General features: G+C 54.7%; 1 protein-coding gene and 1 long non-coding RNA gene across 3 annotated transcripts; both read left to right on the forward strand.

Annotated features, from left to right (window-relative positions):
• Positions 1-3769: 3769 nt before the first annotated feature.
• Positions 3770-7706, forward strand: SKOR1 (SKI family transcriptional corepressor 1). The gene is given in 8 exon segments (XM_063169231.1): positions 3770-5824; positions 5827-5938; positions 6225-6332; positions 6411-6482; positions 6675-6749; positions 6827-6901; positions 7450-7515; positions 7587-7706. Coding segments are annotated over 8 exon segments (2646 nt in total). The 5' UTR covers positions 3770-3784; the 3' UTR covers positions 7685-7706.
• Positions 7707-15731: 8025 nt separating this feature from the next.
• On the forward strand, positions 15732-27313 carry LOC134425404 (uncharacterized). Of its 2 annotated transcripts, XR_010029670.1 has the most exons (8): positions 15732-16080; positions 16473-16827; positions 18863-19086; positions 21619-21794; positions 21901-22189; positions 22675-23325; positions 24363-24419; positions 27134-27313. It is a non-coding gene; the product is annotated as an uncharacterized LOC134425404 (long non-coding RNA). The 2 variants fall into 2 exon arrangements; XR_010029671.1 differs by lacking the exon at positions 21619-21794 and having other exon boundaries at positions 24363-24487.
• The last annotated feature ends 549 nt before the right edge of the window (positions 27314-27862 follow it).

Below are 27862 nucleotides of genomic sequence, written 5' to 3' on the forward strand. Positions count from 1 at the left end.
ACAGTAGCTGTGGGTTGGGCCTGGGGCGCACTGGGGACAGCCGGGGATGTGTTGTGGGGATGGAGGGTGTGTGGGGTGTCACGGGGGGCACGGAGGGGGCCATAGAAAAAGGGGGTGCACAGACTGGGGATGCACGGAGGGCATGCAGCGGGGTGGGGGTCAGCTGTGCCCAGCCCTGTGAAAGGATCCCGGGGCGCACCCAGAGGGAGCCCCAGGCTCCCCGGAGCCCGCACGGCTCCCCCCGGCCCGCGGGGGCTCAGCAGCCGGGTCAGGCCGAGTGTGCCCGGCCTGCAGAGAGCCGCCGCCCGCTCCCTTTGTCAATGTCCAGTAATTAAAATGTCACCGTTTAATTTTCAGGCCTCTCGGAGCAATCTTTTCCTAATAAAGAGTCTAATCGAAACGCTCCTTCCCCCGCCTCGGCGGGAAGGGCCGCGGAAGAGGCTGCGGAGGTGCAGAGCCGCCGCGGATCGATGGAGAGAAGCCCGGATTGATCGGCCTCTAAAATTAAATTTATTGGGGTCATGGTTTTATATGGTGCTGATACAACTGTTAAATGGGGAACATTCATTTCCAATAGGAGGCGTTTATTAAACTTCCACTGAATTAGACCGCCGTGATTTATGTGGCAATCTCGGCTCAGCCCTCCAGGAGCGCGGGGCCTTCCGCGCCCGCCACGCGTGATTATTTATTTATACACCCGTGACACGGCTCCCTAAGTTTTAACCTAAATTATCCTCCGGCTTCGGCTGCGGGCGGCACCGGCCCGGGGAGCGGGGAAGGACGGGGGGTCCCGTCGGGGCTGCGCCCTCCCCGCCGGCCGCGGCCCCTCCGCGCCCCCCGGCCCCGGGGGTGTCCCGGGGGGGGTCCCCGGTTTGGGGGGCGCCGGAGCCCGCAAACGTCCCGGCTCCCGCGTGCGGCGATCGTTGAGCGTTAATTAGAAATTCATTACAATTAAAAGCCGCGCGCACACGCCTTAATTACATCTGATTTTTAATTCCGAATCCGTGTTTACACAGTAAGCGAGACGTACCTCCTGATTATCCCCAATACTCTTTATACTGTACTAATTATGTAAATTAAACCTAATTAACTGACAAAAACTGCAGTCAATTCAACTGTTAAAAGATACGGCGGTCGCGAGGAGCGGGGAGCGCGGCCGGGGCGGCGGGGCCGGGGTCGGGCCCGGGGCCGCTCCCCTCCCCGGGGCTCCGCGCCGCCGTCGGGGCGAGCCGGGGCCGCCTCCGCCGCTCCGGGCGAGCTCCGCGGGCACCGGGCAGAGGCACGGCCCGGGCAAGGGCACGGCGGAGGGAACGGGGGCAGAGCCGCGTCCTCCCGGAGCGCCCCCCGCTCTCTCCGCCCCCCGGTCCCGGCGGTACCGGCTCGGTCCGCGCCGCCGCCCGCTCCCGGTGCCTCGCGGCCCGGCGCGGCTCCCGCGGGCGCCGAGCGCGGCGGGATCGCCCCAAACGCGGCGCCGAGCGGGGCTCGACCGGCGCGGGAGCGTCTCACCGCGCTCCTGCCTCCGTATGGCTGCAGGAGGGGAGGCTGGCGAGGATAAATAATTAAAAGGCGAGGAATAATTACCGGCTCGGGTTGCGATCATTGCGGGAAGGCCGCGCCGCAAGGCCCGGCCGGCAGCGCCCGGTCCGCGTCCCCCCCGACGGGGCGTCCCGGGGGGAGCCGCGGCCGCTGTCCCGCGTGGGAGCGCGGCCGGGGCTCGGCTCTCCGCGCAGGAGAAGGGCGGCTCCGCGCCCGCGTTCCGCTCCGCGCCGGTCGAGCCCCGCCGCATCCTCCCGGTGCCGCCGGTGATGGCGGGGAAGGAAGGCGCGGGGGCACACACAAAAGTGATAGCTGGGGGCGATCCGCGCCGTTATTAACTTCTGTTTGATCGCTGTAATTGCGCCGATCGCGGCCGGACGCGATGATTAATTACAGTTTAATTAACGTGGCTGTGACGAGCGCCGCATGCGGGAACCCAACCCGGGCAGGGATGCGGCGAGAGGCCCCCGCCACACCGGCACGGCCGGCGGACACCGGAGCGCCGGGTCCCCTCAGCCGCTCCGCCGGTCCTATCGGCCGGTCCTGCCGGCGTGGCGTGAGACCCCGTGGGGAACGAAAAACCCCAGCTCGCCCCTCTCTGCCCCCTCCTCCCGGCGATTTCGTTGCCGCCCGATCTCCCCCCCCTCGTCCCCGGTACCGCTCCCGCTCCCGCGCCCCGCACCGGAGCGCGCATCCCGGCTGCGAGAGGGATGCGCGGCAGCAGCGCATCCCCGATTTCGATGGGGTCCCTCCGCCGCTCTCCCCGGGCTCCTCTTTTCGTTACCGCCCGCTCCCCGCGCAAACTTTCAACGAGCATCGCTGCCCCCGGGCTGGCGGCACGGCGGGAGGCGGGCGCGGGGGGGACACGGGGACGCGGAGCCCACGCAGGTGCGGCGCGGGGCCGATCCCCGCTCTTACCTCGGGCTGCCCGGGCGGGTCCCCGCTCGGTGGCGGCCCCCCACGCCCTCCCCCCCTCCCGCTCCCTCCCCGTTCCGCCGTGCCTTAAAGCCGCGCCGTGATTGACTGGAGCGCATCGGTGATTGACGGCGGCGGGGTCCCGGAGGCCGTTAATGTAAATATGCTGGTGCTAAGTGGGTGTGTCTTCCCGTTATTTTAGCTGTCACCGGATCAATGTGCAGCGTCTCCAAGTACGGATCCGGATCCTCCCTCGGTGGCGCGGCTGGTCACTCGCTCTTGTTGCATCTCGCCCGGGCGGACGCGGCGGCGGCGGGGCGGGCGGCGGCCCCGAGGCGTCGGTGAAGGGCGCGCCCGCTGCCCGCCCGCCCCGCAGCTCCGGCTGCCCCGGGAACGGGCGCGCTGCGGACGGGCCCCCCCGGCCGATGGCGGCCCCGGCCCCGGGCTGCGGCCCCTAGTCCCGAGCAGAGCCTGCACGTCCAGCCGGGCTCCGCGGCGCGGTGAGTGCGGGTGGGCGGCGGATGGAGGGGTGGGCGCGGGGATGGGGGGGGCGCAAAGCGGGGCGCGTTTTCGGGACTCGCTCCCCGTTATTTTGTGTAATTACCACGGAAGCGGCTTAAGCACCGGGAGCCCTCCCCGCTAAGCCAATTTGCCTGGCTCGCTGCTGCCCTTCTGCTACGTGCGGCGGGCGCTGCCCGCCCCGGCCCCTAATCCGCCCGCGCCTAATCGCCTGCCGGGGACACCACAAAGGGGCTCCGGGCCACCGCGCCCGCCGCCCCGCTCCGCCCGCGGACACCGAGCGCCAAGTTTGGGCCCGCCCGCTCCGGCCGGGGCTCGGGCCCCCGGGACGCGCCGGCCGCATCCTCCGGCGCCTTTCGTTGGAGCCCGCCCGGAGCCCGCCGCGAACCGGCACGGCACGGCACGGCCCGGCGAGCCGGCACAAAGGGAAGGGACGCGGCACCTCCCGGGGACTCGGCGCGGGAGGAGGCGGAGGTGATGACCCCCCCGGGGTGCCCTTGCCCCGGGCTCCCGGGGCCGCTCAGCCGCGGGGCCGCGCCCGGATGCGGCGGCGCTCGGTACCGGCGGGCGCGGGCGGGGGATGCGCTCCGGCCTCGCCGGACCCCGCCGGCCCGGGAGGGTCCTGCGGCAGCGCCCGAGCGGCTCCGGGTCGGGGCCGGCAGCGCAGAGCAAACAGCGGCCGGGCCGCGCGGCGGGGATCGGGCGGAGCGCGGGGCCCCGGGAGCGGCGGGCCGGGAGCGGCGGCGGGGCCCCGGGAGCGCCTCTAACCCGCGCCTTTCCCCGATTTCGTTTTGCAGGGGCGTTTTGGGGGGGAATGGAGGCGATCGCCAGTCAGATGGGAAATGGGAGAGATGCAAGCTCCTCCCCAAATTCAAAGCAAGAGCTGCAGCCGTACCAGGGCTCCAATACCCTCAAGCCCAACCAAGTGGGTGAGACCTCCCTGTACGGCGTGCCCATCGTGTCCCTGGTCATCGACGGGCAGGAGCGGCTGTGCCTGGCGCAGATCTCCAACACGCTGCTCAAGAACTACAGCTACAATGAGATCCACAACCGGCGCGTGGCCCTGGGCATCACCTGCGTGCAGTGCACGCCGGTGCAGCTGGAGATCCTGCGGCGGGCCGGGGCCATGCCCATCTCCTCCCGCCGCTGCGGCATGATCACCAAGCGGGAGGCGGAGCGGCTCTGCAAGTCCTTCCTGGGCGAGCACAAGCCGCCCAAGCTGCCCGAGAACTTCGCCTTCGACGTGGTGCACGAGTGCGCCTGGGGCTCCCGGGGCAGCTTCATCCCGGCGCGCTACAACAGCTCCCGCGCCAAGTGCATCAAGTGCAGCTACTGCAGCATGTACTTCTCGCCCAACAAGTTCATCTTCCACTCCCACCGCACCCCGGACTCCAAGTACACCCAGCCCGACGCCGCCAACTTCAACTCCTGGCGCCGCCACCTCAAGCTCAGCGACAAGACGGCCACGGAGGAGCTGTCGCACGCCTGGGAGGATGTCAAGGCCATGTTCAACGGCGGCACCCGCAAGCGGACCTTCTCCCTGCAAGGGGCGGCCGCCGGCGGGCCCGGGGCCGGCTCCCCCGCCGCCAAGGCCGCCCTGCACCCGCCGCCGCCCGCCGGCCCCGAGCTGGCCCCGGCGCACAAGAGCCTCCGGTGCAGCGGGCAGGAGGCGGCGGGCGAGCGCGGCGCGCTGGGGCTGGCGGCGGCGGCGGCGCACGGCGGGGCCGCGGGCGCGCACGGCGGGGCGGGCGCGGTGCGCAGCTACCCGGTGATCCCGGTGCCCAGCAAGGGCTTCGGGATGCTGCAGAAGCTGCCGCCGCCGCTCTTCCCGCACCCCTACGGCTTCCCCGCCGCCGCGTTCGGACTGTGCCCCAAGAAGCAGGAGGAGGCGCTGGGCGGCGCGGGGGGCGGCGAGGCGGGCAAGGGCGGCGCGCTGCCCCCCGGCATGTTCTGGGGACCCCCGCACCCCCACCCGCACCAGCCGGCCCAGCCGCCGCACCAGCCCGGCGCCGCCAAGGACGCCGGCGTGTACCCCTCGTTCCCCGTGTTCTGGCCGGCCGCCGGCAGCCTGCCCGTGCCGCCCTACCCCGCGCAGAGCCCGGCCAAGGCGGCCGCCACGGCCGTGGTGGTGGCGGCGGCGGCAGCGGCGGCGGCGGCGGCGGCCGAGCCGGCGGGGCTGGCGGGGCGGCACGGGGAGCTGGAGGGCTCGGAGCCCTCGGGCAGCGGCCGGAGCAGCGCCACCCCGCAGGAGGGCGCGGGCGCCGAGGGCGAGCGCTGCCCCAGCGCCCTGTCGCGGGCGGCGGGCGAGGAGGAGCGCTCCGGGGACGAGGCGCTGCTGGCGCCGCTGCCGCTGCCCAGGAAGGGCAGCTACCTGTCCGCCTTCCGCCCGGTGGTGAAGGACGCCGAGAGCATCGCCAAGCTCTACGGCACCCGCGAGGCGTTCGGCGGCGCGGGGCCCCGCGGCCCCGGTTACCTCTCGCCGGACTTCCTCAGCGAGGGCAGCTCCAGCTACCGCTCGCTGTCCCCCGGCGGCGACACGGCCGAGGAGCCCGAGGTGGACGTGGAGTCCAACCGCTTCCCGGAGGACGAGGAGGAGGAAGGCGCCGCCGTGCCCGCCGTGGGCCCCGCCGAGGGCCGGGAGCCGCCGCCGCCGCGGCTGCTGGCCGGGCCCGAGGAGCCGCAGCCGCCCGCCGGGGCCGAGGGGCCCGAGGAGAAGGCGGGCGAGGCGGGCGCGCAGGAGGGCGGCCCGGGCCCCGACGGCAGCCCCGAGCGCAGCGGCAGCAGCGGCGCCTACGAGGTGCGGGGCCGGCAGGGGGATCTGCCCTCGGGGCTGCCCGGGGCCGGGCCCGCTCCTCACTCGCTCTCTTGCAGGTGTTCGCGGCCGAGAGGGGGGAGCTCCTGCAGCCGCTGAAGCCCGCAGCGTCCCTGGCAGCCCCCGCCGCCTTCCTGTGCGCCCCCGAGGCCAAGGGTAACGCGGGCTCGGCCCCGGGGGGGGCGCCCAGGGGCCGCTTTCGTTGGGGGCTTTGGGGAGAAAAGCCAAACAAACGGGATCCGGGCGGGGAGCGGGGCCGGTGCGGCGGGGATGGGCCGGCGGGGCCAAGCTCCTGCCCGCAAGCTACTTTCCAACGGCAAAGCGATTAGGATGTCCGCTAAGAAGGTTTTAACGAGGGCTTTGTCCGTAATTATGTAATTAAGGATATATCAGGACCATACTTTCATTGCTTACGGTTGAAAATCGGTTTATTAACTTTAAGAGCAAGATAAAGAAGACAATCACTCCGCGGCGGAGGATTTAGAGAGCAGAAAATCCTATCAGGACCAAAGGAATGTCTCTCATGCCAGCCCTGTAAATACCGACAGAGGTAAGCACCGCTCCGCGGGGCGATGCGCGGCCCCTCCGCGGGTGCCCCGGCCGGGCTGACGCCGCTCTGGCCCCGCAGGCGAGGAGGGGCTCGCCATGGATGTCACCGGGACGCAGCTGGTGGAGAAGGACATCGAGAACCTGGCCCGAGGTGAGGAGCGGGGCTCGGGGCGGGGGTCGCGGCGCCCCCCGGCCCCTGCCCGCGGCTCGGGGTATTTGTGTTTTGTGCAGGAGTGATTAACTCCTGTGATTAATGTAACGTAATGCGATTAGCGCCGCGCTGAGCCGCCTCCAGATGGAAAAGTGCGGGCTCCCCTCAACCCCGCCGTGTATTTTTAAATAGATGAGTTACAAAAACTGGTCCTGGAGCAAATGGAGCTGAGGAAAAAGCTGGAGAGGGACTTCCAGAGCCTGAAAGGTACCGGTGCCCCATCCCCTGCCCACGGCCCGCCCCGGCCGGGCAGGGGGGCGCGGCGCTGACCCCCGGCCCCACAGATAACTTCCAGGACCAGATGAAGCGGGAGCTGGCGTACCGGGAGGAGATGGTGCAGCAGCTGCAGATCGTGCGAGGTAAGGCCGAGCCCGTTAGTACTTCTATTTTTGTTTTATTTATTTTCTTTCATTTTTAAAAAATTTAATTTCATTTGATTTATTTCTGCTTTTTTGTTTGTTTGGGTGGGGGGTTTTCAGGAGGGTTTTTTTTTTATGTTTTGGGGTTTTCAGTTTATGTTTTAGGGGTTTTTTTGGTTGATTGTTTTCTGTTTGTTTGGAGGTGGTTTTTTTGTTTTGTTTTGTTTTTTTTTCTCCTGTTTTTTGTTGATTTTGTTTGGGGTTTTTTTTGTTTTGTTTTGTTTTTCCTTTCTTTCGTTCTGTACCTTTTCCTGCCCTCCAACTCCTCTCGCGATTCCGAGCTGCGAGGAATCGTTCGCACGGCAGCGAACGAACCTTCGCTCCCGCAATCGCTTCCACTCGGGCTAAATTAAAAATCCGAGCCGTGAAACGCCTTACCCGGCGAGCCGGGAGAGCCGTGCCCGGCCCTGCGCCCCCGTCCCCCCGTCCCCCTGCCCTGGGTGCCCCGGGGCGGGCTCAGCCCTCAGCCGGCGCCGCTCCCATCGCAGACACGCTGTGCAACGAGCTGGACCAGGAGCGGAAAGCGCGCTACGCCATCCAGCAGAAGTTGAAAGGTACCGGGGGGGTCTCGGGGGTCCCTCCCCGCCCGGGGGGGCTCCGGGGGTGACGGCTGGGTCCCTTGCAGAGGCTCACGACGCGCTGCACCACTTCTCCTGCAAGATGCTGACCCCGCGGCACTGCAGCGGGAACTGCTCCTTCAAGCCGCCGCTGCTGCCCCAGTGAGCGCCGGGCCCCACGCCGAAGCCATGCGGGCAGAGCCCACCCAAGCCATGCCCACGAGGAGCCACCTGTACATAGAGGACAGAGCCCGGCTGTGCTCGGACTGCGCCAGGGCGGGGGCGGCCCCCGCTCCGCCCGCCCCTCCCTCCCCGAGTGTCCGCTTCTTCCACCCTCGTCCAGACTGGAAACAAAAGTGGCGATGTGCAATGGATATAAATGTACTGTGATTCTCTTGGTACAGTATTTGTCGGATTTTTATTTATTTATGATGTATATTTATCTCCCCCCGCCCTCCTCCTTTGCCCCCACCCCTGTAAATTCTGGATGTAACGGCACTTTAACGGGCGGCCCGCGACTCCCGAGGCACAACAACGCTCGCCCGCTCTGGGGACAGCCCCCTCTGTACGTGACTTTGGTTCTTTAATAAAAACACACTTGGAGAAGCCGCCTGGTGCGTGGGGCTGGCCCGGGGCCGGGCCGGGGGTGCCCCGGGCTCCCCGCGCAGCCGGAGCTCATTAATGCCCATTTATATGCTCGTTTCACACATGAAGGTACCGCATTAATGAGCTCGGAGCGCGGGCGCGGAGGTGCGCGCACACCTATTGGCCCGAAATAGCCGGGTTTTAGCCCAGAAATAACGGGATGGGGAGAGGCGGCCCCGGGGGAGCTCCGGGGCTCGGAGGGGATGCGGGGAGCACCGCAGGACCGGCCCGGGGAAGGGATGCGGGCCCGGAGCACCCCGCGGATCGGGACCGGGGCTGCCATGGCGGGGTCCGGCCGGCCCCGGGAGCCCGGCGGAGAAGGAGCCGCTGTCAATTAGCGCGGGGCTCAATTAGCGCGGGGCTCATTAGGCCGTTCCGCGGCCTGGGGCGCCACCGCGTGGGTGCAGCCGGAGCTGCAGCTCCTCAATCCGGCCCTGATGCCGAGCTCGGGATCAGCTGAGCGGGGCAGCATCGCCCACCCGCCCTGGGGGAAGGAGGCGCTTCATCGGGTGGGATGAAGGCTAAAAACCCCCGGGGCGGAGGCCTAAATGGGGGCTTTGGGTTTCTGTCTGTTTGGGTCTCAGGGAACGTTCTCAAGGCTCCTCTGCCCCATCCCTGGGGTGCCCAGGGCTGGGTTGGACGGGGCTTGGAGCAGCCTGGGACAGAGGGAGGGTCCCTGCTCATGGCAGGGGCTGCAGCGAGATGAGCTTTAAGGTCTCTTCCCAGCCATTCTGGGATCTGGGATTCTTCCTTTGGTCACAGCCGCCCTGCACAGGACACCCCGAGTGTGACGGGAACCCCTGAGCAGAGCAGCGGGGCTGGTGGCACCCCCAGGTGAGTGCAGGGGGGATCCCTGGGCAGGACACGGAGGGGACCCAGGGAGGTGAATTTGGGGTCTGAGTTGAGCTGAGAGGCCCTCGCTGGAGAGAATGAAACATTCGGACATTTTGGAGTTTGTGGAGTAGCAGCAGAACCTTTCCCTCTCGTTTTGTGCCTCTCAGGGTCGTTGGTGCCACCCGACAGGAGTGGCACCGGGTGACCCCACAGAGGAGGTGCCCTGGGTGCCTCTCCAGCCATAATTTCACCCAGGCCCCGCTGAGCCCACCTGCCCCAGCGGTGCCTCCCAACACAGGCACAGAAATGAGCCATTAGGTTGTATTAATATTGCCCCACTACTTAGTGCTCATTAAAATGTGCTTTGCAGAATTTAATATGCGGCTTGAAATGACACAACGTATTAAGTGCTTAATATACTAGAAATTATGAAACTATTACAGTCTAAGTAATATGAAATAATTAGAGTGAATTAAACTTCACCGGCAGAATGAGGGAAAGGCTTCAATTTTTTTTATAGTTGGTGGGGTTTTTTTTTTTTTTGTCGCTGTTGTTTAGTCTCAAAATAGTTGAATGCGGTAACAGCTCCCGAAAATAAACAGCCAGAGTCGGGATTTTTAAATAATTAAAGCAGGAAGGCGCCTGTGTGTGGGGAATGGGGGAAGCAGAAGGTTCTGCGGCCGCAGCGGATGGAGCCGCTCCTTCGGGCGGGTGGCGGAGCGGCCCAGCCTGGCCCGGCCCGGCCCCATCTGCAGCTGCCCTGTCCCTGCCGGGGCTCCCGGGGACACATCGGGGACAGATCGGCTCCTGCTGCCGGGCCGGCACCGCCCTGTGCGGGGCAGCCCCACCTGGGGGTGCGGGCACCGGAGACCCCCGGGACAACCCCAGCAGGGATTTCCCCCCTTGGGAAGCGCTCGGAGCCATCGCGGGTGCTGGGGTTGAATTCCGGGGGCTTTTCCCGGCCGGAGGCGATTCCCGGGGCTGGGGATGCCCTCGGGAGCGATGCCAAGGGCCAGCTTTGGGCAGGGGGTGGGAATGGATGGGAATGTGCCGCTGGGCACCGAGCGTGTCCCAAACCTCTGCTATTCCCCCGGTGGATGAGTTTTAGATGGGATTTTGGGCTGGAATTCCCAGAGCTGCTGTGGCTGCCCCTGGATCCCTGGCAGTGCCCACGGCCAGGCTGGAGCCCCCTGGGATGGTGGCGGGTGTCCCTGCCGTGGCAGGGGTGGCGCTGGACGGGCTCCGAGCTCCTTCCCGCCCCAGTTCCCGATTCCTGGAAGGCGCCAGGAGGTGGCGGCTCAGCCCAGCGCTCCCCTCCGGAGCCGGGACCGAGCGGAGCTTTGTGCCCGGGCTGCCCCTGGGCAGGACGCGACATCCGCCCTCGCCCGGTGCCAGTCCCCGCCCCTGGCGATGTCCCAGCGCTGCCCCCGCTCGCTGCGTCCCCACCGGGGCGGCAGATCAGGGACAGCATCGATCCCGAGGGACGGCGCTGCCCCCGGAGCCGGCGGGACTTTGTGCCCCGGGCCATCACAGCCCGGCCGGTCCCGCTGCTCGTTCCCTTATCCCGTCCCCAAATCAGCCACGAGGATCCGCGGACGCTGCGCCAAAGCCGGAGCCAGGGTAAATAAACCCCGCTGTGCCTCCCCCCCATCCCCGAGCGCCCCAGGAACGATCCGTGCCCGGGAGGCTGCACCAAAACTCCAGCCCCAAAACTCCCCGGGGATGCATCCCAGCAGGATCTGCTCCATCGCCTTCCCAAGGTGTCCTCTGGGCTTCCTCCTCCCCTCCCAGGCCGAAGCTGGAGCCGCAGCCCTGCTGTGACCCTTTGGGGAGGATCCCGCGGTCCCACAGGGATGCAGGCAGGATCCTGCCCACCCGGGATGGGTTTGTGCAGGATCCGAGCAGCACCTGGAGGGTCCAGGTGTGACCAAAATGATCCCGCGGTCCCACAGGGATGCAGGCAGGATCCTGCCCACCCGGGATGGGTTTGTCCAGGATCCGAGCAGCACCTGGAGGGTCCAGGTGTGACCAAAATGATCCCGTGGTCCCACAGGGATGCAGGCAGGATCCTGCCCACCCGGGATGGGTTTGTCCAGGGTCTGAGGGGGACCTGGGGGGTTCAGGTGTGACCAAAATGACCCCGTGAGCTGTTGGCTGCCGGCAAATCCAAAAGATCTTTCTTGGGGAAATAATCCCAGCTGTTTCAGGGTCTGGCTGAGGACAAGGTGATGTTTAGTCCTGGCCTGGCTGGAGGTTCCTCCTGCCTGATCTTAATTTTTTTGGGAAGCTCATTTAATTTGAGTGATGATAAGTCTGGCCGGTGTCCTTTGGGTTGAAATTCAGCATTTTAGGGGTGAGTGTGAGCAGGACAGAAAAGACCTGTGCATAAACAGGGGTGTCCACATGTGAGGAGAGGTGGGTTTAATTAAATTGATTTAATTTTGGGTGCTAAAAAGACTTTTTGTGTGTTGCTCTGTTGTGAGAAGGGAGCGAGCAGGGCAGCTCTCCTTGCTTACAGAACTATTTTTAATTCACTTTTAATTTAACAAAGTGATCCTTCTGGAAACTTAAACCACATTTTCTGGGAGTTTTTTTGCCCCTCAAAAGCTGACAACCCTTCCCTTTGATCTCCTTTCTGACTCTTAATGAAGCTGTGGGATCTGCTTCTTTTGGAGGGATTGTTTTGGAGATCTTGCACCTCAAGATTGAATCGTAAGATTCTGCATCTTTTTGGATGTTATTTTGGAGATCTCCAGGCTGAGCAGCTCCATCTCCTCCTCCTGCCCTCACAAGGGGCTGTTTCATTCCCCTCACCTTTGCAGTCACCTCCCAGCTCTCAGGACACTGCTGCAGGTGAGGATGAGTGGGGCGGGATGCCAGGATCCCGACCCCTGGCACGGTGGGAAGTGCTGCACAGCTCCTGCCCCGAAGGAAAACCCCCTGGAGGAGGCCAGGAGCCCTTTTTGGGGATCCTCTGGAGCTGCCCTGGCTCTGGGGCTCAGCCTTGGCCTGGGAGGGCAGTAAATGTCACCTTGCCCGGAGCCCTGAGCTCGCAGAGCCCTCTGCCAAGTCTCGCACGTTTTAATTCGCTCCTTTCCCAGGCATTCCTGCGTTTATGGCTCTGCTCAGCCCCTGGAAAGCTCCCTCCAGAGGGTCCCTCCACGCCATAACCCTTGTGGGCTCCCTGGGGGAAGCTGATGTGCTGTTCCCTGGAAGGTTTCCACCTGGGCAGGGGCTCTGGGCTGGATTTTGTGGGAATCTGGAAGCTGGCAGGAGCTGCGTCTCTGGGATTCTGTCTGAAGCTGGGGCTGGTACTCTGCTGCCTGCTTTAAAGGCTGCCTTGTTTTCAGGTAGGATGGACTTGGGAATGTGTTAATTGTGTAAAAGTGAAAGAGAAAGGGGGGGGGAAAGGAGAAACCTGGGGGAAAATGGATTTTAGTGATGCCTGCACCACGTTGAGGAGCACATTTGGAGCTGGTTACCCTCTGCAGCACGTGGCCAAAGCAAACACCACCAGCCCAGCCAGCTTTGGCTGCGTGCTCGCCATAAACCATTGCAAGGGCATCCAGACTAGCACAGCCCTGGAACCACTTCTAGGATTAGGCCTTACTCCCTTGAAAAATAAACCTTGGCAGGAGCTCCGTTCTCCCCAATAAAAATTCCATTTTCACAGCTCCAATCAAGTTTTCCAGAGCCGTGGTCCAAATGAGAAACTGCACACAGAATCCCTGACCCGGGAGAAGGAGATGGAGCCCTGCATTTAGGGCTGTGCCAGGCTGAAAATTTCCAAAGTTCTGGGTGTCCCAGCCATGGCAGAGCCCTGGAGTGTCCCAGGAAATCTGTCCTGGCACAGCAAAGCTCTGCCACGACCAAATCCCTGCTCCCAGGTGGGTGAGGCTGCTCTGCAGGGAGAGTTGGCGTTGTCCAGCCTGGAGAGGAGAAGAGAAGGTTCTGGAATATCTCAGAGCCCTTCCAGGGCCTGAAGGGGCTCCAGGAGAGCTGGAGAGGGACTGGGGATGAGGGATGGAGGGACAGGACACAGGGAATGGCTTCAAATTGGAAAATGGGAAATTTGGGTGGGGTTTTGGGGAGGAATTGTTCCCTGTGAGGGTGGGGAGGGGCTGGGATGGAATTCTCAGAGCAGCTGTGGCTGCCCCTGGATGTTCCCAAGGCCATGCTGGACACTGGGGCTTGGAGCAGCCTGGGATGGTGGAAGGAGTCCCTGCCCATGGAACTGGACCATTCCAGAATTCCATGATTCCATGAACTCGCCCATTGGGCCTGTCTGTGAAAGGAGGATCCACGCCACGCTTGACCTCTGTGTCTGAAGATGCTCAGGAACAAAAACCTCGGGTGAGGTTGGGGCTGGAATGCTCTATTGGGCTCCCAGTTGTGGCAGCATGCTGGATCCCGTGGCACCAGGGGTTACAGAACACCTTTTATGGAGCTCTTGGCAGCAGAACAACGTGTAAAAATAACAGATGTGGCAAATCACAACCACGTTCTGAGAGCTCGCTGCAGCTCGGGTTTGTGGAAACAATAGGCTGGGTTTAAATTGCTTTGGTTTTTTTTGTTTTTTTTGGTTTTTTTTTCTTCAAGAAAACCTCCATGGGCAAAGAAATGGTTGAAAGAAGGGGGCAAAGGCTGAAAGTGCAGATGGGGATTTGCCTAAAGGAGCTGAGATGGGGGGAGGGTTGAGCCTTGGAAAGCTCCTTGGTGCCTGCAGTGAGATTTTCCTTCTGAGGCTGCTGAGTTCCTGGGATGGATCCCAAGGGAATGAGGTCCTCCAGTGTCCCCATGAGCAACCGTCCCTCTGGGACATCCCTGTGGAAATGTGGCACTGCCTGAGGTTGGGAATGTGGCTGGGGGTGTGGATTCTATCCACATCTGCCAGAGGTGAGGCAGTTCTCTCTGATCATTGGTCGGGTTTCTTTATCTCTCCCACAGCCAATCCTCCCTCCAGGAGATCTCTTCTGATAATGGGCCATTAATTATTAATTATCTTCTGTTCATGGATCATTAATTATTAATTACCTTCTGTCCATGGGCAGTGAGTGTCCCTGCATGGCTGATCAAATTCCACCATCCCACGGGGAGATGCTCCGCCCAGGGGAGGAGCCAAGCATTCCTAACTGGATACAATCTGAGGTTTGGGACACCAGAGAGATCCTGCTTGCCCTGCATGGCCAGAGGGAGCCCAGGCCCATCTGCAGCAGCCCTGGAGCTGCAGAGGAAAACTCCCCCCTTGTGCAGGATCCCTGCTGCAGCAGAGCCACAGCTGGCACTGCAGGAGGGCTGAGCCCCCCTGGGATGGGGCTGGGACACCTCCTGACACACAGGGGGCAGGGCATGGTCTGGCTCTGGCAGTGTAGGTTTGTATTACTGTATTTTTATTTTTAAATTTTATTTTTAAATTTTATTTTTTATTTTAATTTCTTAATTTTAACTTCAATTTTTATTTTTACTTTCTTAATTTTGACTTTAATTTTTATTTTTAATTTTAAATTTTATCTTAATTTATTTTCATTTTTCCTAATGAAGAACTGCTATTCCCGCTCCCATATCTTCACCCGAGAGCCCCTTAATTTCGAAATTACAATAATTCAGAGGGAGAGGGTTTACATTTTCCATTTCAGGGGAGGCTCCTGCCCTCCTGAGCAGACACCTGTCCTTCCAAACCAGGACAGGCACTGGGGACATGGCTGGGTTGGTGCCTGGACCGGAATTTGCAGCCTGATGATCCCCTGATGGTCCCTTCTGCAGAACGTGCAGGTTTGGGATGAGCTGGGAGCACAGCAGGGAATACCTGTGGCTGTATCCGTGTTTTCCCAGGGCTGTATCCGTGTTTTCCCAGGGTTTCCTGGGATGGGCTGGCTCTGCAGCTCCTCAGAGGCGCTGGGACCAGCAGCAATGTGGATTTTCCCCCAGGCCCCTCCCAGGGGAGCAGTGCAGAAGGGACAGGCTGTGCCTGCCTGGCTGATAAAGAGGAACAAACTCAATCAAGCACCACCAAACCCCTCTGTTTGCCATGGGACACGGCGTCCTGAGCACCTCAAACCACACCCAGCCCTGTAAACCACAGCAATAGTGGGATATTGCTGGGGGTTGGGTGCTTTTTTTTTGTTTTAAACCCTTTTTTTTTAAATTTCAACCTTTTTTTTTTTTTAATTTAAACCCATTTTTTTTTGTTTTAAACCCCTTTCCTGGCCATCACTTTACAGCTGATTTTTACTTGGACATATGGGAAATCCCTGGTGCAGCAGGTCCATCATAACCCCTCTTCCCAGAGGGGAATTTGGCCTCCAGTCTGCTCCAGGATGTGCCATTAATCCATAATTTATTGTTTGGGAGAGCCCAGATGTGTTGCACAGGAGCAGCCACTCCACAGCAATTTTGGCCAAGAGGTGCCAATTATTTCTTGGTATCATTTGAAAGAATTTTGGGTCCCCAGACGGGAGAAAACTGCAGGACATCTTCAATGGGAAGGGGAAAAGCAGTGCTAACAGTCTGTCTTTATTAGCAGAGAAAAGAAAGATATTTTAGCTAAAGGCTTCCAACTTGGAAAAAAAAAAAAAAAAGAAAAAAAAAAGGAAAATTCAGCTGAAAGAGAGAAGTCACTGTTTTGAAAGAGTTCACTGGGTGGAGACATCAAACAGAAAGGATCTTGTGTAATTCTGCTTTTTTGGTCTAATGCTAAATTCACCCCTTTATTCCTTGGCTTTCCCACAGGGAGCTGGCTGAGGAACGCTGAGGGAAAAGCTGAATTTTGGAATTTTGGAGAGGCTGAAGCATGTGGCATCTCCCAGGATCAGCCCCAGCCTCTGCTGTCTCCAATTTCTGCCCAGACATCTGATATTCCCGAGCTCTTCCCACCCTCCAAGGCCTCTGCAAGTGTTAAGTATTTTTTTGCATCCAGCAAATGGAACAATAAGGGAGGACTTAATTTTCCCATCTGTCAACTCATCCCGAACAAATTGTACGTCTTCCTCTTCGGAGTGAAATCTCAGCTAAATTAAAACATTTACTGTTCATTTTCATGTAGCAGAGGTTCTGCAGGAAATTCTGTCATCACATTTCTGCCTGGTTTGGTTTTTTTAATTTTTTTTTTTTATTTTAATTTTATTTTTCTTTTTTAAATGTGTCACGAATGACGGATGGTTTGGTTCTGGAGCTTGGGTGGTGGCTCTGTCTGAGGTATCCAGCCTGGAATTGTGCTGCCCCAGAGTGATGCTGGGCGGGTTGGAGCCAGAATTGTCATGGAATTCTGGAAGGATTGGGGCTGGAGGGACCTTAAATCCCCTCCAGCGCCACAGCAGGGACAGCTCCCCTGTCCCAGGGTGCTCCAGCCTGGCCTTGGGCACTGCCTGGGATCCAGGGGCAGCCACAGCTGCTCTGGGAAGGGGCATTTTGGGTGTCCCAAGGGGCATTTTGGGTGCAGAAACCTCCTTTTCTCTCACAGTTTTATTTCCTTGCAGATGCTGTCTGTCTGTCCTGCCCTCGGCCTGTCCCTCCTGCTGTCCCAATGTCAGCCAGCTGGCTGGCTCAGATAAGGGCTCCAGGGGCAGATAAGAAGTTCCTCCCCTTCTCCTCCCTCTCCTGGAGCAGCAGCAAATGGTGAGGCTGAGCTTTGACAGCCCCACAAACACCCAGGAAAGTGAAAACAATCCCAGCCCCTCCCAGGCTCTGGGAAAAACATTTGTGAACGCAATTCTTTGGTGAGAGAAGTGAAATAATAACAAAAAAAAAAGTTACCCTTGAGGTTCCAGGGCAGGGTTACCTGGAGCAAACGCCGCTCTGTGATGTGGCAAGGACACACCCTGCAGGACACAGGTAGGAATTTGGCTCCGGAGCTGTTTTCATGGGAAAACAAAAGGGTTTCTGTGACAGTGCAGAACCAGTGCCAGCTCCAGGCTGTGAACTCTCCCCAGCCCCTGGGAACTGAAGGATGTCCCTCACAAGGTCCCTCCAAGCCAGCAGCGGCTTTTCCCACCCTTCCCAATCAGCTTGAGAGCAAGGTGGTGACAAATCCCAGGAAACTGGGAGAATTTCAGGGCAAATCAGTGATTTCTCCTTGTGTCCTGGTGCTTGTCCCTCAGTGAGGCATTCCCAGGGAGCATCCATGGATGCAGGAGGAGCAGGAATCCTGTTGGGATGTTCAGAGGAGCTGTGGCAATGCCCCACGCTGATCATGATGCCTTGGGCAGGCTGAGCTGGAGCAGAGGCTGGGCAGAGTTCCAGAACAAAGCAGGGATTTATTGACAGCATCTCCTCCATGGATCCACCTTGGGCAGCACCAGAGCCCAGCCAGGGCTGCACCCAGGATGAACCAAAACGGCCCCAAAATGCACGGCCGGGCACGGGCTCTGTCCCTGGGATCAGCTCTGCTCCATTTGCACCTTGCAGTTCATTGTCCCATCCCAGCTTTAGCCCTGCAGTCCCACCCTGCTTGTTTTTCTCTCTCCAGCCCACGGGGTTTGTGCTCCTGGGCTGAGATTTGGGGCATTTGTGCTTGGTGCCCAGCTGGAGCAGGAATTGTTTTGTGTCCCTGCTCTGTGCACAGAGCTCACCATCCCCTCATGTGAAGCTCAGACCCACACACTAAAGCAGCACAGAGTATGAAAAATAGAAAATCCAAACCTGAGGAGGGGCAGAGGCAGCTCCTGCCTGGCCCGGGGTGTTGGGAGCTGCTGGTGACTCCCGGCAGGAGCTCTGGAGCAGATCAGAATTTGGTGTTTGCTGCAGCAGGGTAAGTGCTGATGTCAGAACAGGGATGTTGTGGTGTTGCATCTCCCCGGTGGGGTCAAGGCTGTGCTGTGCAGCCCTCAGAGAGAGAGCACACGGCAGGAAGGGGCAGGAAAAGCTCCGGAGTGTTTGGGTCAGAGCTGCAGACAAAAGGCTCTTTGTGCCCAGGGCTGACAATGACAAATAACGAGGAACCTGTTGATCTAGGGGAGAAACTGAGGATTATGGAAACATCACATGAGGAGGAAAAGACCTTGGCTGTTTGTCCGGCTGTCAGTCTGGCTCTTCCTTAAAGCACTTTGCTTAAATTAAACATATATTAAAAAAATTAAAATCTAAAATACAAAAAACTCTTAAAACTTTAACCCTATAAACTAAAACTTCAACACCAAATTTAATATAAAACCTTAAAAAAACCTTCTAAACTTAAATATTAAAAATATAAATTTATAACTTAAAAAATAAAAACACATTTAAAATTTAAAATAAAACCACATTAAACGAAATAAAAATATTAAATTAAATAACTACAAAAATAAAGAAAAATTAAAATACAATGCTATATAAATATATATAGTAAAAGTATAAATATATAGATATTATATAACTATATGTACTTAATATGTAATAATAATGTAATTATTATTATTGCATGTAAATAATACATGATTATAAAAATTTATTGTACTTTAATTTATAATATATATATGTCTATATTACATATATTTATATATCAGCATAATTAGGTCATAATATGTAATTATGTAATATACACAATATATATGTAATATATGCATATATTATACATATATATGCATATATTTTTATACATGATACAATATTTTGTACATTATACAATATATGCATATATATTATCTATTCATATATAATGCATATATAAATATGTAATACACATAGTTATGTAATACTTATGTAATTATAATATGTACATAATTATATAAATTTGTTGTATTTTAATTTATGATATATGTAATATTTCTATATTTAAATATATTTATATATCATAACATAAATAAGTAAAAAGCCTTACACTATGATATAAATATAACACCAAAACTTAGGCTATAACCTCTAACACGAGCTCCTGTGCTTTTTTCCACAGCAGAGGGGATCTGCTCCTCGCTGGCCCCCAAGGGGGGCAAGAATCAGGACAAGAATCCGTGTTTGCAGAGCCCTGTGATGGCAGCAGCACGGCTCAGCCCCGCTGTCTGTCCATAAATCCAGGACACAAAGAAAAGTGGGAACAAACCGCCTGTAACTCAGCAAAGTTCCTGGAAGGAGCCCAAAAGCCGTGTCTAATGCTAATAATAAGCGTATTTCCCAAAGGTAACATTTGATTTCTCTCCAAAACGAAACATATTTGAAGCTCTGCCTGGCTGGGGTTGTATAGGAGATTAACTGGGGTGCTTTAATGTGTGGCTGGGTTTGTAAAGCCTCCAGCCAGCTCTGGAGGAACTGCCCCAGCCCTGACAAGAGCCACAAAACCCTTCCCAGATAATGTGGTGTTTTTCACAGCAAGCCTGGAGAAATCCAGGGCAGGGCTCTGGGTTTGTGGCACGCACATCTGGCCCGTGCAGAGCCAGGAGTGGCGTGCACAGAGCATGCTGACCAGAAATATTTGTGCTGAGCATCGATGGGCTGCCCAAAATGACCTCCAGAGCCTGCAGAGCACCGTGGATTCCTCAAAAATCTATCCCAGCCCATTATGTGCTGGAATGCATCCGGGTGCACCAGGGAGACCGATGGAAATGGGGGGGATTTGGGATAAATCAGGGTTGTGGGGGGGGGGGAAATCACAACAGAATGCTTTCCCTGTTTTATTTATTTATCTTTATTTATTTATCTTTCCAGCTGGGGGAGGGGAGGTGAGCCCCAAAGGGAGACGGGCCCTGGCTGCCCTGTGAGCGTTTGCAATCAATGCAGATAATGCACTTGGAAGTGCTCTCTCCTTTACTGGTTTTCCAGTAAACTGCTGGGCACAGCTTCCCAGTGATAATGGCAGAGCTGTGCCTGTGCCAGCAAGGATCGACTTCCAAATAAAAAAGGAGAGTGCAGTTCCTTGGGATGGTTTAGTCTGGGAGCTCCCTCGAGGTTCCACCTCTCCTTCCTGTGGAACAGAGCGTTCCTCCCTTCCCTGGAGTTTATCCCAAAGACACAACTAACCCAAACATCCTCCTCCTCCTCCTCCTGCTGGAAATGCCTGCTCAGGGAGGTCTGGAATCCTCAGCCCAGGATGCTGAGCTTCCAGAACCCTGGAATGGTTTGGCTTGGAAAGCTCTCCTCATCATCCCAGGTGTCCAAGGAATTCTGGATGTGGCACTCAGGTGATGAGGTGGGGATGTGGCACAGCCTGGACTTGATGCCCTTGGAGGGCTTTTCCAGGATTCTGGAATTCCTGCTCACCAGGAGCAACTCTATTTATGTAATTTGGGAGGGTAATTTTTGGGACTTGATGACCTTGGAGGGCTTTTCCAGCCTCAGGGATTCTGGAATTCTGGCTCACCAACCAGAGCCCTTTTCCAAGCACTGCTCTTCCTTCTCCATTTGCCATCCTGGTTTTCCACCCTGGCTGTGGGTGATACATTCCCAGAACAGCTGGATTAGGCCTAGGGTTCAATTAGCCTCATTAAAAGTATAAAATAACAATTCCTCATTAAAAACATAAACTAATAATTCTTTGTTCAAAGTGTAAACTAATAATTCCTCGCTCCGAGTCGGTTTGCCATGGACAGCCCCACCAGGGATTTAGTGCCTGATACTGGAGTGTGGGCTGAGTTTTCTTTTCATGCTATTTTTTAACTGGAGGCAGCTCTAATTATGTGATTTGGGAGAGTAATTTTTGGGACTTGATGACCTTGGAGGGCTTTTCCACCCTCAGGGATTCTGGAATTCCTGCTTACCAACCAGAGCTTCCTTTTTCCAAGCACTGCTCTTCCTTCTCCCTTTGCCATCCTGATTTTTCACCCTGGTTGTGGTGGATTAGGCCTAGGGTCCAATCAACCTCATTAAAAGTTAAAATTATTACACTAATAATTCCTCATTAAAAATATAAACTAGTAGTTCCTCATTCAGAATATAAACTAAGAATTCCTTGTTCCAAGTTGGTTTGCCATGGCCAGCCCCACCAGGGATTTAGTGCCTGACACTGGAGCTGGGGCTCAGCTTTTTTTTAAATACTATTTTTTATCTGGAGGCAGCTCTATTTACCCGTGCTTTGGGAGGGTAATTTAATGGGTAAATATAATCTTTATTAATATTTTCTTTGTTAACTCATTGATGTTGGTAAAGAGCTTTGAAGATGAAAGCGCTGCGTGCAATAAATATTAACGTTATTCCAACTTATTTGAATGTTACCAGCATTCCAGCTCCAACATCTTTCATCCAAGAATCTCAAAGTGCTTTTCCAAATGTTAATTAATTTCCTCTCAGCAGTCCAGGGAGACACCTTTTATCAGCAGCATCTTCCTTTCCCCGAGGAGTCATTCCGAGTGCATTTCACCCCACGGGTTTGGGCAAACTCAGGGAATGTGGCAGGAGTTTTTTGGGATGGATCCAAGAATTCCTGCCTCCCGTTTTCCCAGCCCTGCTGCCTGACAGCATTCCCTTCCTGGGAGTGGGCTGTGACACTCAGCTGCTTTATTGGTGGCTCTTGGAAGAAATGAAAACAGACCAGGATCACAGGCCCCACCCAGGGCAGAGAAGGAAATGGAATTCTTCCAAATCAGGATGATCCCAATCAGGAATCCAGGAATTTTTCAGCATTTTTGATGGGAAGGAGGAGATAATGGGATCTTGAGTCAGAGCCTCGTAATTCTTATTTGAAAGACCATTATAATGAAAATATTTTCTGAAATGCAGCACAGGGGAAGATCTGAGCTGAAGGAAATGGAACTCTCCCAGACCAGGATGATCTCAATCAGGAATCCAGGAATTTTCAGGATTTTTGATCTGCAGGAGGAAATCTTGATGGGATGTTGAGTCAGAATCTTGTAATTCTTACTTGAAAGACCATTAAAATGGAAATATTTTCTCAGGTGAAGATCTGAGCTGAAGGAAATAGAACTATTCCAAATCAGGATGATCCCAGTAAGGGATCCACCAATTTCCAGGATTTTCATGTTCCATTTTTTGATTTTTCAGGAGGAAATCTTGGTGGAACGATGAGTCAGAACCTTGTAATCCTTATTGGAAAGACCATTAAAATGGAAATATTTTCTGAAATACAGCACAGGTGGGGATCTGAGCTGCAGAGCAAATGCTGCAGGTGAAACTTGCCCTGAAAATCCCTCCCCAGTCCAGAGGTGAGTGAGTGATGAGCCAAAAAAAGAGGATTTCGAGACAATGTGACTCCAGCAGGCCATGAGAACAATGAGAAGTTCAAAAATAGCACTATTGACTGGTGGAAAAACAACATACATATAATTTTCAGGTAATTACTGCAGCATAATTAGCTGGGTTGTTTTCACATGAGCCATCTGAAATGAGCTCTGCTTGCTGCTGGAGCTCAGCTTTATTTGCAGCATTCCCATGACTCAGGGGATGCTGGAAGAGGAGGGATTGGGTGGAAAATGAAGATTTTTCTCCTAGCTGAGCCCATCTCGGGGCACAGCCTGGCTGCTGCTGCTTTATCCTGAGTTTATCCTGCTTTTTAGGCAAAAAAGAGGAAATTTGGAGCAAAATCTACTCTGTAGGAATTTCTTGTGTGGACCATAATGGGAATTATAGGACAGGAAAGAGACTCAAATTGGAACAGGCCTTTTTCTAGGGAAAAATGATGATAAATTCAGATTATATGAAAATATCAGTATTTTATGTGCACTGTGTGAGTGGAGGGATGGGGGAAGATCCTAAGGACACACTCTCCAAGTTCTGGAAAAGGTGATTTATTTTTATTTCTTTGTTTTATTGCCACAGGCTTTGCTTATTAAGAATCATTTACTATCTGTAGAAACAACTTCTGACTTAAGCACTGGGGCCTTAAAAAATCACTTTTAATTGGAATGAGAGAGTTCCTCCCAGTGAAACCCTGGGTCTGTTGATGCTGGAAGTCTGGAGAGTGCAATTAAAAGCCTCCTTCACCTCTGTGATGATATCTTGGAAATAAATGCAGCTTTCTGGAGTTTTTCTCCTCGTGTTTGAATAGTTTTTTGGCCAATTTGGAGCTTCTGGAGGATCTGATGTTTTAAGTTTTGCCTGGCTTTGAATTTCTCAGCTGCCCAGGACCTGCTGTGGTTGCTTTTTACTCTTTCTTCTTCTGCTGCATCCACAAATTATGAAAATGGGTGCTAATGACCAAAAAAAAAAAAAAAATCCCAATCGTGATTCATGGAAATGGAATTTTGTTGACAAAAAAAGGGGGATTTAACTTGGCCAAAGGAAATGCTTTTCCAACTGGAGATGAATATCTCAGGAATGACCATTTCTTCTCAGAGACAGAACTATTCCAGTTTTCATTTCAGAAAAAACAAAATAGAATAATGCAAATAAAGACCTGGAGAAAAGCAAGCAGATCCACCCAAAAGGGGCAGTTTTTCCAGGCAAAGAAGTCCCAAAAGTGAATTTTGGGTGAGTGAAACGAAGGTGGGGAGGATGCTGGGGCAGGAAACGCTGTCACCTCCCCTGGGCTGGCCACACCTCGTCCCAGTACAGACCAGCGGCTCCCAGAATCCTGGAATGGTTGGGCTTGGAGGGCACCTCAGAGCTCTCCTTCTCCTCCAGCTGTCCCCAAATCTGCTCCTGAGGTCCCCAGGTGTCCCCAAACCGTGTCCAGGTGTCCCTTAGAGCCCTTCAACCCCATCCCCAAAGTCCCCAGGTGTCCCCAGCCCTGGTCCTGGTGTCCCTAACCCTGTCCTTGATGACCCTCAGTGTCCCCAGCCCTGGTCCTGGTGTCCCTAACCCTGTCCTTGATGACCCTCAGTGTCCCCAGCCCTGGTCCTGGTGTCCCTAACCCTGTCCTTGATGACCCTCAGTGTCCCCTGCCCTGGTCCTGGTGTCCCTAACCCTGTCCCTGGCATCCCTCAGTGCCCCCTGCCCTGGTCCTGGTGTCCCTAACCCTGTCCTTGATGACCCTCAGGTCCCCTGCCCTGGTCCTGGTGTCCCTAACCCTGTCCCTGGCATCCCTCAGTGCCCCCTTCCCTGGTCCTGATGACCCCACGTGTCCACAGTCCTGGTGTCTCTGGGTGTCCCCAACCCTGTCCCCAACATTCCCTGGTGTCCCCAAACCCTGTCCAGGTGTCCCTCACCCTGTCCCTGATGTCCTCAGGTGTTGCCAGTGCTAGTTTGGATGTCCCCAGGTGTTCCCAAACCCTGTCCAGGTATCCTCCCCCTCATCTGCGGACAGGTGACCCAAACCAGTACAGACATGGACGGGGGACTGGGGGATACTGGGAGATACTGGGAGCCCCTCCCACCCCAAGATCATCCCGAGAATGCAAATCCTGGGCAAGAAGGGGCTGATTGTTGTGGCCACGGCCATTGTCCTGCAGCTGCAGAGCCCTGTGGGGCTGGGGAGTGACAGCGGCTGGGATGGGAATTCTGTCATTTGGGCTGGGAATTCTGTCACTCTGGGCTGGGAATCGAGGCTGGGATTTCTGTCATTTCAGGATGGGAATTCTGTCACTCCAGGCTGGGAGTTCTGTCATTGCAGGATGGGAATACAGGTGGGAATTCTGTCATTCCAGGCTGGGAATACACCTGGGAATTCTGTCATTTCAGGATGGGAATACAGGTGGGAATTTTGTCATTCCAGGCTGGGAATATGGGCTGGGAATTCTGTCATTTCAGGATGGGAATACAGGTGGAATCCTGTCATTCCAGGCTGGGAATGTGGGCTGGGAATTCTGTCACTCCAGGCCAGGAATACAATCTGTGAGTGCAGGGCAGTCCCAAAATGAGGTGAGAAATGTGAATTTCTGTAAATGTTTGCAGGAATCACAGCGGGGCAGAGTTTGTGCAAAGCCACGGCGGGGTGTGAACGGAGCGGTGTGAGCAGAGCCTGGATCTGGATGGGAGGAGGGAAGATGCAGGGAACAGGGAAATGAGGGATGTGTCACCCCGTGCCACTGCTCACATTGTCATTAACAATTACACAGACTCATTTGCATGTGCTTTCCATGGGGCCGCTGCTGGGGTGACATCCCCAAATGCCCCAGGATCCCTAAATTCAGGTCTGAGCTCCCCCTCTGGGAGTTCCCCCACAGGAAATTTTCCTTTCTAAGCAGCAGCCCTCGACTGGGCCCAGTCTGGGAGAGGGTGGAAACACAATATGATATAATTTGGTCTGATATTGCTCTTGGATGTGGGTTTGGGGGAGATGTTTGCGCCAGCCCTCTCCACATCAACTTCCTGCTCAGCACACAGAGCCACGTGTGTTGTTATAAAGTTAAAAATGGGTTTATTTTATCAGATATTGGCTATTCCGTTGTCTTCTCGTGCAGCCAAGTAATTTTCATTGAAATATTCCTCTTTCTGTCCCTCGGAAAAGGGTATTTCACACTTTTCATGCCTGCAACAGCCTCAGCAATAAAGGGATTTTAAGGGCTTGGTTGTGTTTTCTATCAAGAAATAGTAACTGAGAGTCTCTCATTAAATCATTTTTATTCAGGGTCAGAAATGCCCCTATATTACTTTAAAGCAAAGAGTAAATTTGGATTATTAGGCAAAAAGGGAAAACTCTTGGATAGTGGGACTAATGAAAACAATATGTTCAGAGAAAAAAATGCATATCTTTAAAAAATATTATTGTGTCTGGACATGGCTTTGAGCATGTGAGTTATGTGACACAATACATTTTTGGGGAAGTTGCAGAAGAGGAAAATAAAAGAAATGGGGGAGTAGGAGATAGATTCTGAAGTAATTTATTTTATTGTGATACTGCCAAAAGGGGGAAATGCAACTTTGGAAAATTAGGAATTGAAAACAACAGAATTTTGGAGGGTTTGAGGGAAATCTTGATCTTTCATTTTCCCTCCCCACAGAGGTTAAAAATCAAAAAAATACCATAGCTTTAGCTCAGGAGGAGGACAACTGGAGGATTGTTTTGGGGCTGTTCTCCCCTACTCCAGTTGCATCCCAGTATTTTCTTTTGGAAATGGAAAGAAAAGGAAAGATTTAATTTTCTGACAGATCTGAGTGCTGCCATCACTGCCACAGCTGGAGCCACTGACAGCACCTCTGGAAATGACTGCGTGTTGACAAAGGCTTTTTTTGGCAATAAACCATCATCTGAGCCTCGGGAGCAGAGAGGAACAAAATTTCACTACATGTAAATAATAGCCTAAAAATAGAAGCGCAGATTGTTTTTCTCATTAAGTTCCTTCTCCATCCTCCAGTTTATTCTGCACTGAAAAGGGAGTGACTATCAAAAAGCCCAAACTGAAAAAAAATGAAGAGCCTGGTAGAGGTTTGGCTGTAAAAAACACTGGCAGGACCATTTTAAACCTGATTTTCTGTATCCCCTTTTTTAGTTCCCTTCCTTATCTTAATGCAGCCGAAGCCATTCTGGGGCTGCTTTATTTAAAGTGAGTTTTGAGAGAGGACGCTGTGGTTTATGGCCACGTGTCAAGTTTGATAGTGGTGTGCCATGATTTGGCAAAACACTTGAAGCACATGTCCACATCCCACTGAATTTGGTAGGAAGTGAAGAAGCAGAGGAAAAGCTGTTTGGCTGCGCAGCAGCCTCATTCAGGGGGAAAAAACACAGAAGTGATTGAAATAAACCAAGGATTGGTCTCCACACAATTACAGAGCTTTAAGGCCAAATTCTTTCAACTTGACGTGAGCTCATTGATCATATTAGATCACGATTATGACATGTGTTTAATAATTTCAAATGGAAGGGTTCTGCACTGGGCTGCCTCAGACCACTGAAATAGACGGGCTAATTATGGGAGCCGTGGGCGTGCTGGAGTCATCTGACTTTTATTTTTTTTAGCAATCTCACCGAGCACCCTGCCCCCTCCCCAAACAGCATTTCAGATTTGGAGAGAAATCTTCATTACACGCAGGATTATCGGAGTGCTGCTCATCAGCCTCCTCTAATTGCTGCTCATTTTCCGAGGGCTTCGTTTGAACGTGGCAGAACTCCAGGAGAACAGTGGCCATCCATGGAGCTGGGATGAGGGATGAGGAAGGAGGGGTGGCAGCCAGGAGTTCCCCCGATTTTCTGCCAGGCTGGAGAAGATTTCTGAGTGAAACGCTTGGAAATGAAAAGTTTGGAAAGAGATACGAGTTGTGCGCATTGTATCCGGACTTCATATATCCTTACCGTGAACAGGATGCCATCAAAAAGCTGCTTATTGAACACATAAAATTTATATAAATGTTTATATATTTATTTATATATGTTAATATAATATATATGTTCCTTTTCTAGGTTAACTATATGTGACCTGTCCACCTTGGTCAAAATCCACAGTTTTGTCCTGGATTGATGGGAGGTGACACATCCTGATACCATTCCATTGTCATCCCTATCTACTAGGAGTTGTTTTCTTCAGGGCTTCATATAAATATTCTTACCAATAAACAGCATTGTATCAAAAAGCTCCTTAAACACATCTCTCTCCCATTCTTCCCTTAACACAAACTACGTAATTTTAAATCCTGGGTAACCCTCTGAGTCAAATTTTTTAAATTTAAATTTAAATTCTGTAATTACCACTTGTGATTATCTTACCCCAGGTTCCCTGCATGCGTTGTTTGAATCTGCAGAGTTGAGACATTAAAGCTTTATTTTATTTTATTTTCAGTGCCCATAATCTAAGTGCTTTCTGAATGTAGGACGATGGATTTTATGGCAGCTATGGAAAAATAGGAAATTTTGTTTTCTTTGTTCCGTTCTGTGCATTAAGGTGAAGGCCAAGGAGAGAAATTGTCGTGGTGATATATTTACGGAATAACACACAGGTAGAAAGAAGCTGAATCAAGCTATAGTGGCTTAAATACTAATATTTGATCCACCCAAATTCACAACTGATGCTGTCATCTTGCCAGGCAGAATTTTGGTAGATATTTTCCCCTCTGTCTTGCTGTTGGAAGAGCACAAATTTTATTCAAAATTGACATGAAATGAGCGTATTTGGATCCCAACTGTCTGCTCCTT

The sequence above is a fragment of the Melospiza melodia genome, chromosome 15, assembly GCF_035770615.1.
Source record: "Melospiza melodia melodia isolate bMelMel2 chromosome 15, bMelMel2.pri, whole genome shotgun sequence".
NCBI classification, from domain to species: Eukaryota; Metazoa; Chordata; class Aves; order Passeriformes; family Passerellidae; genus Melospiza; species Melospiza melodia.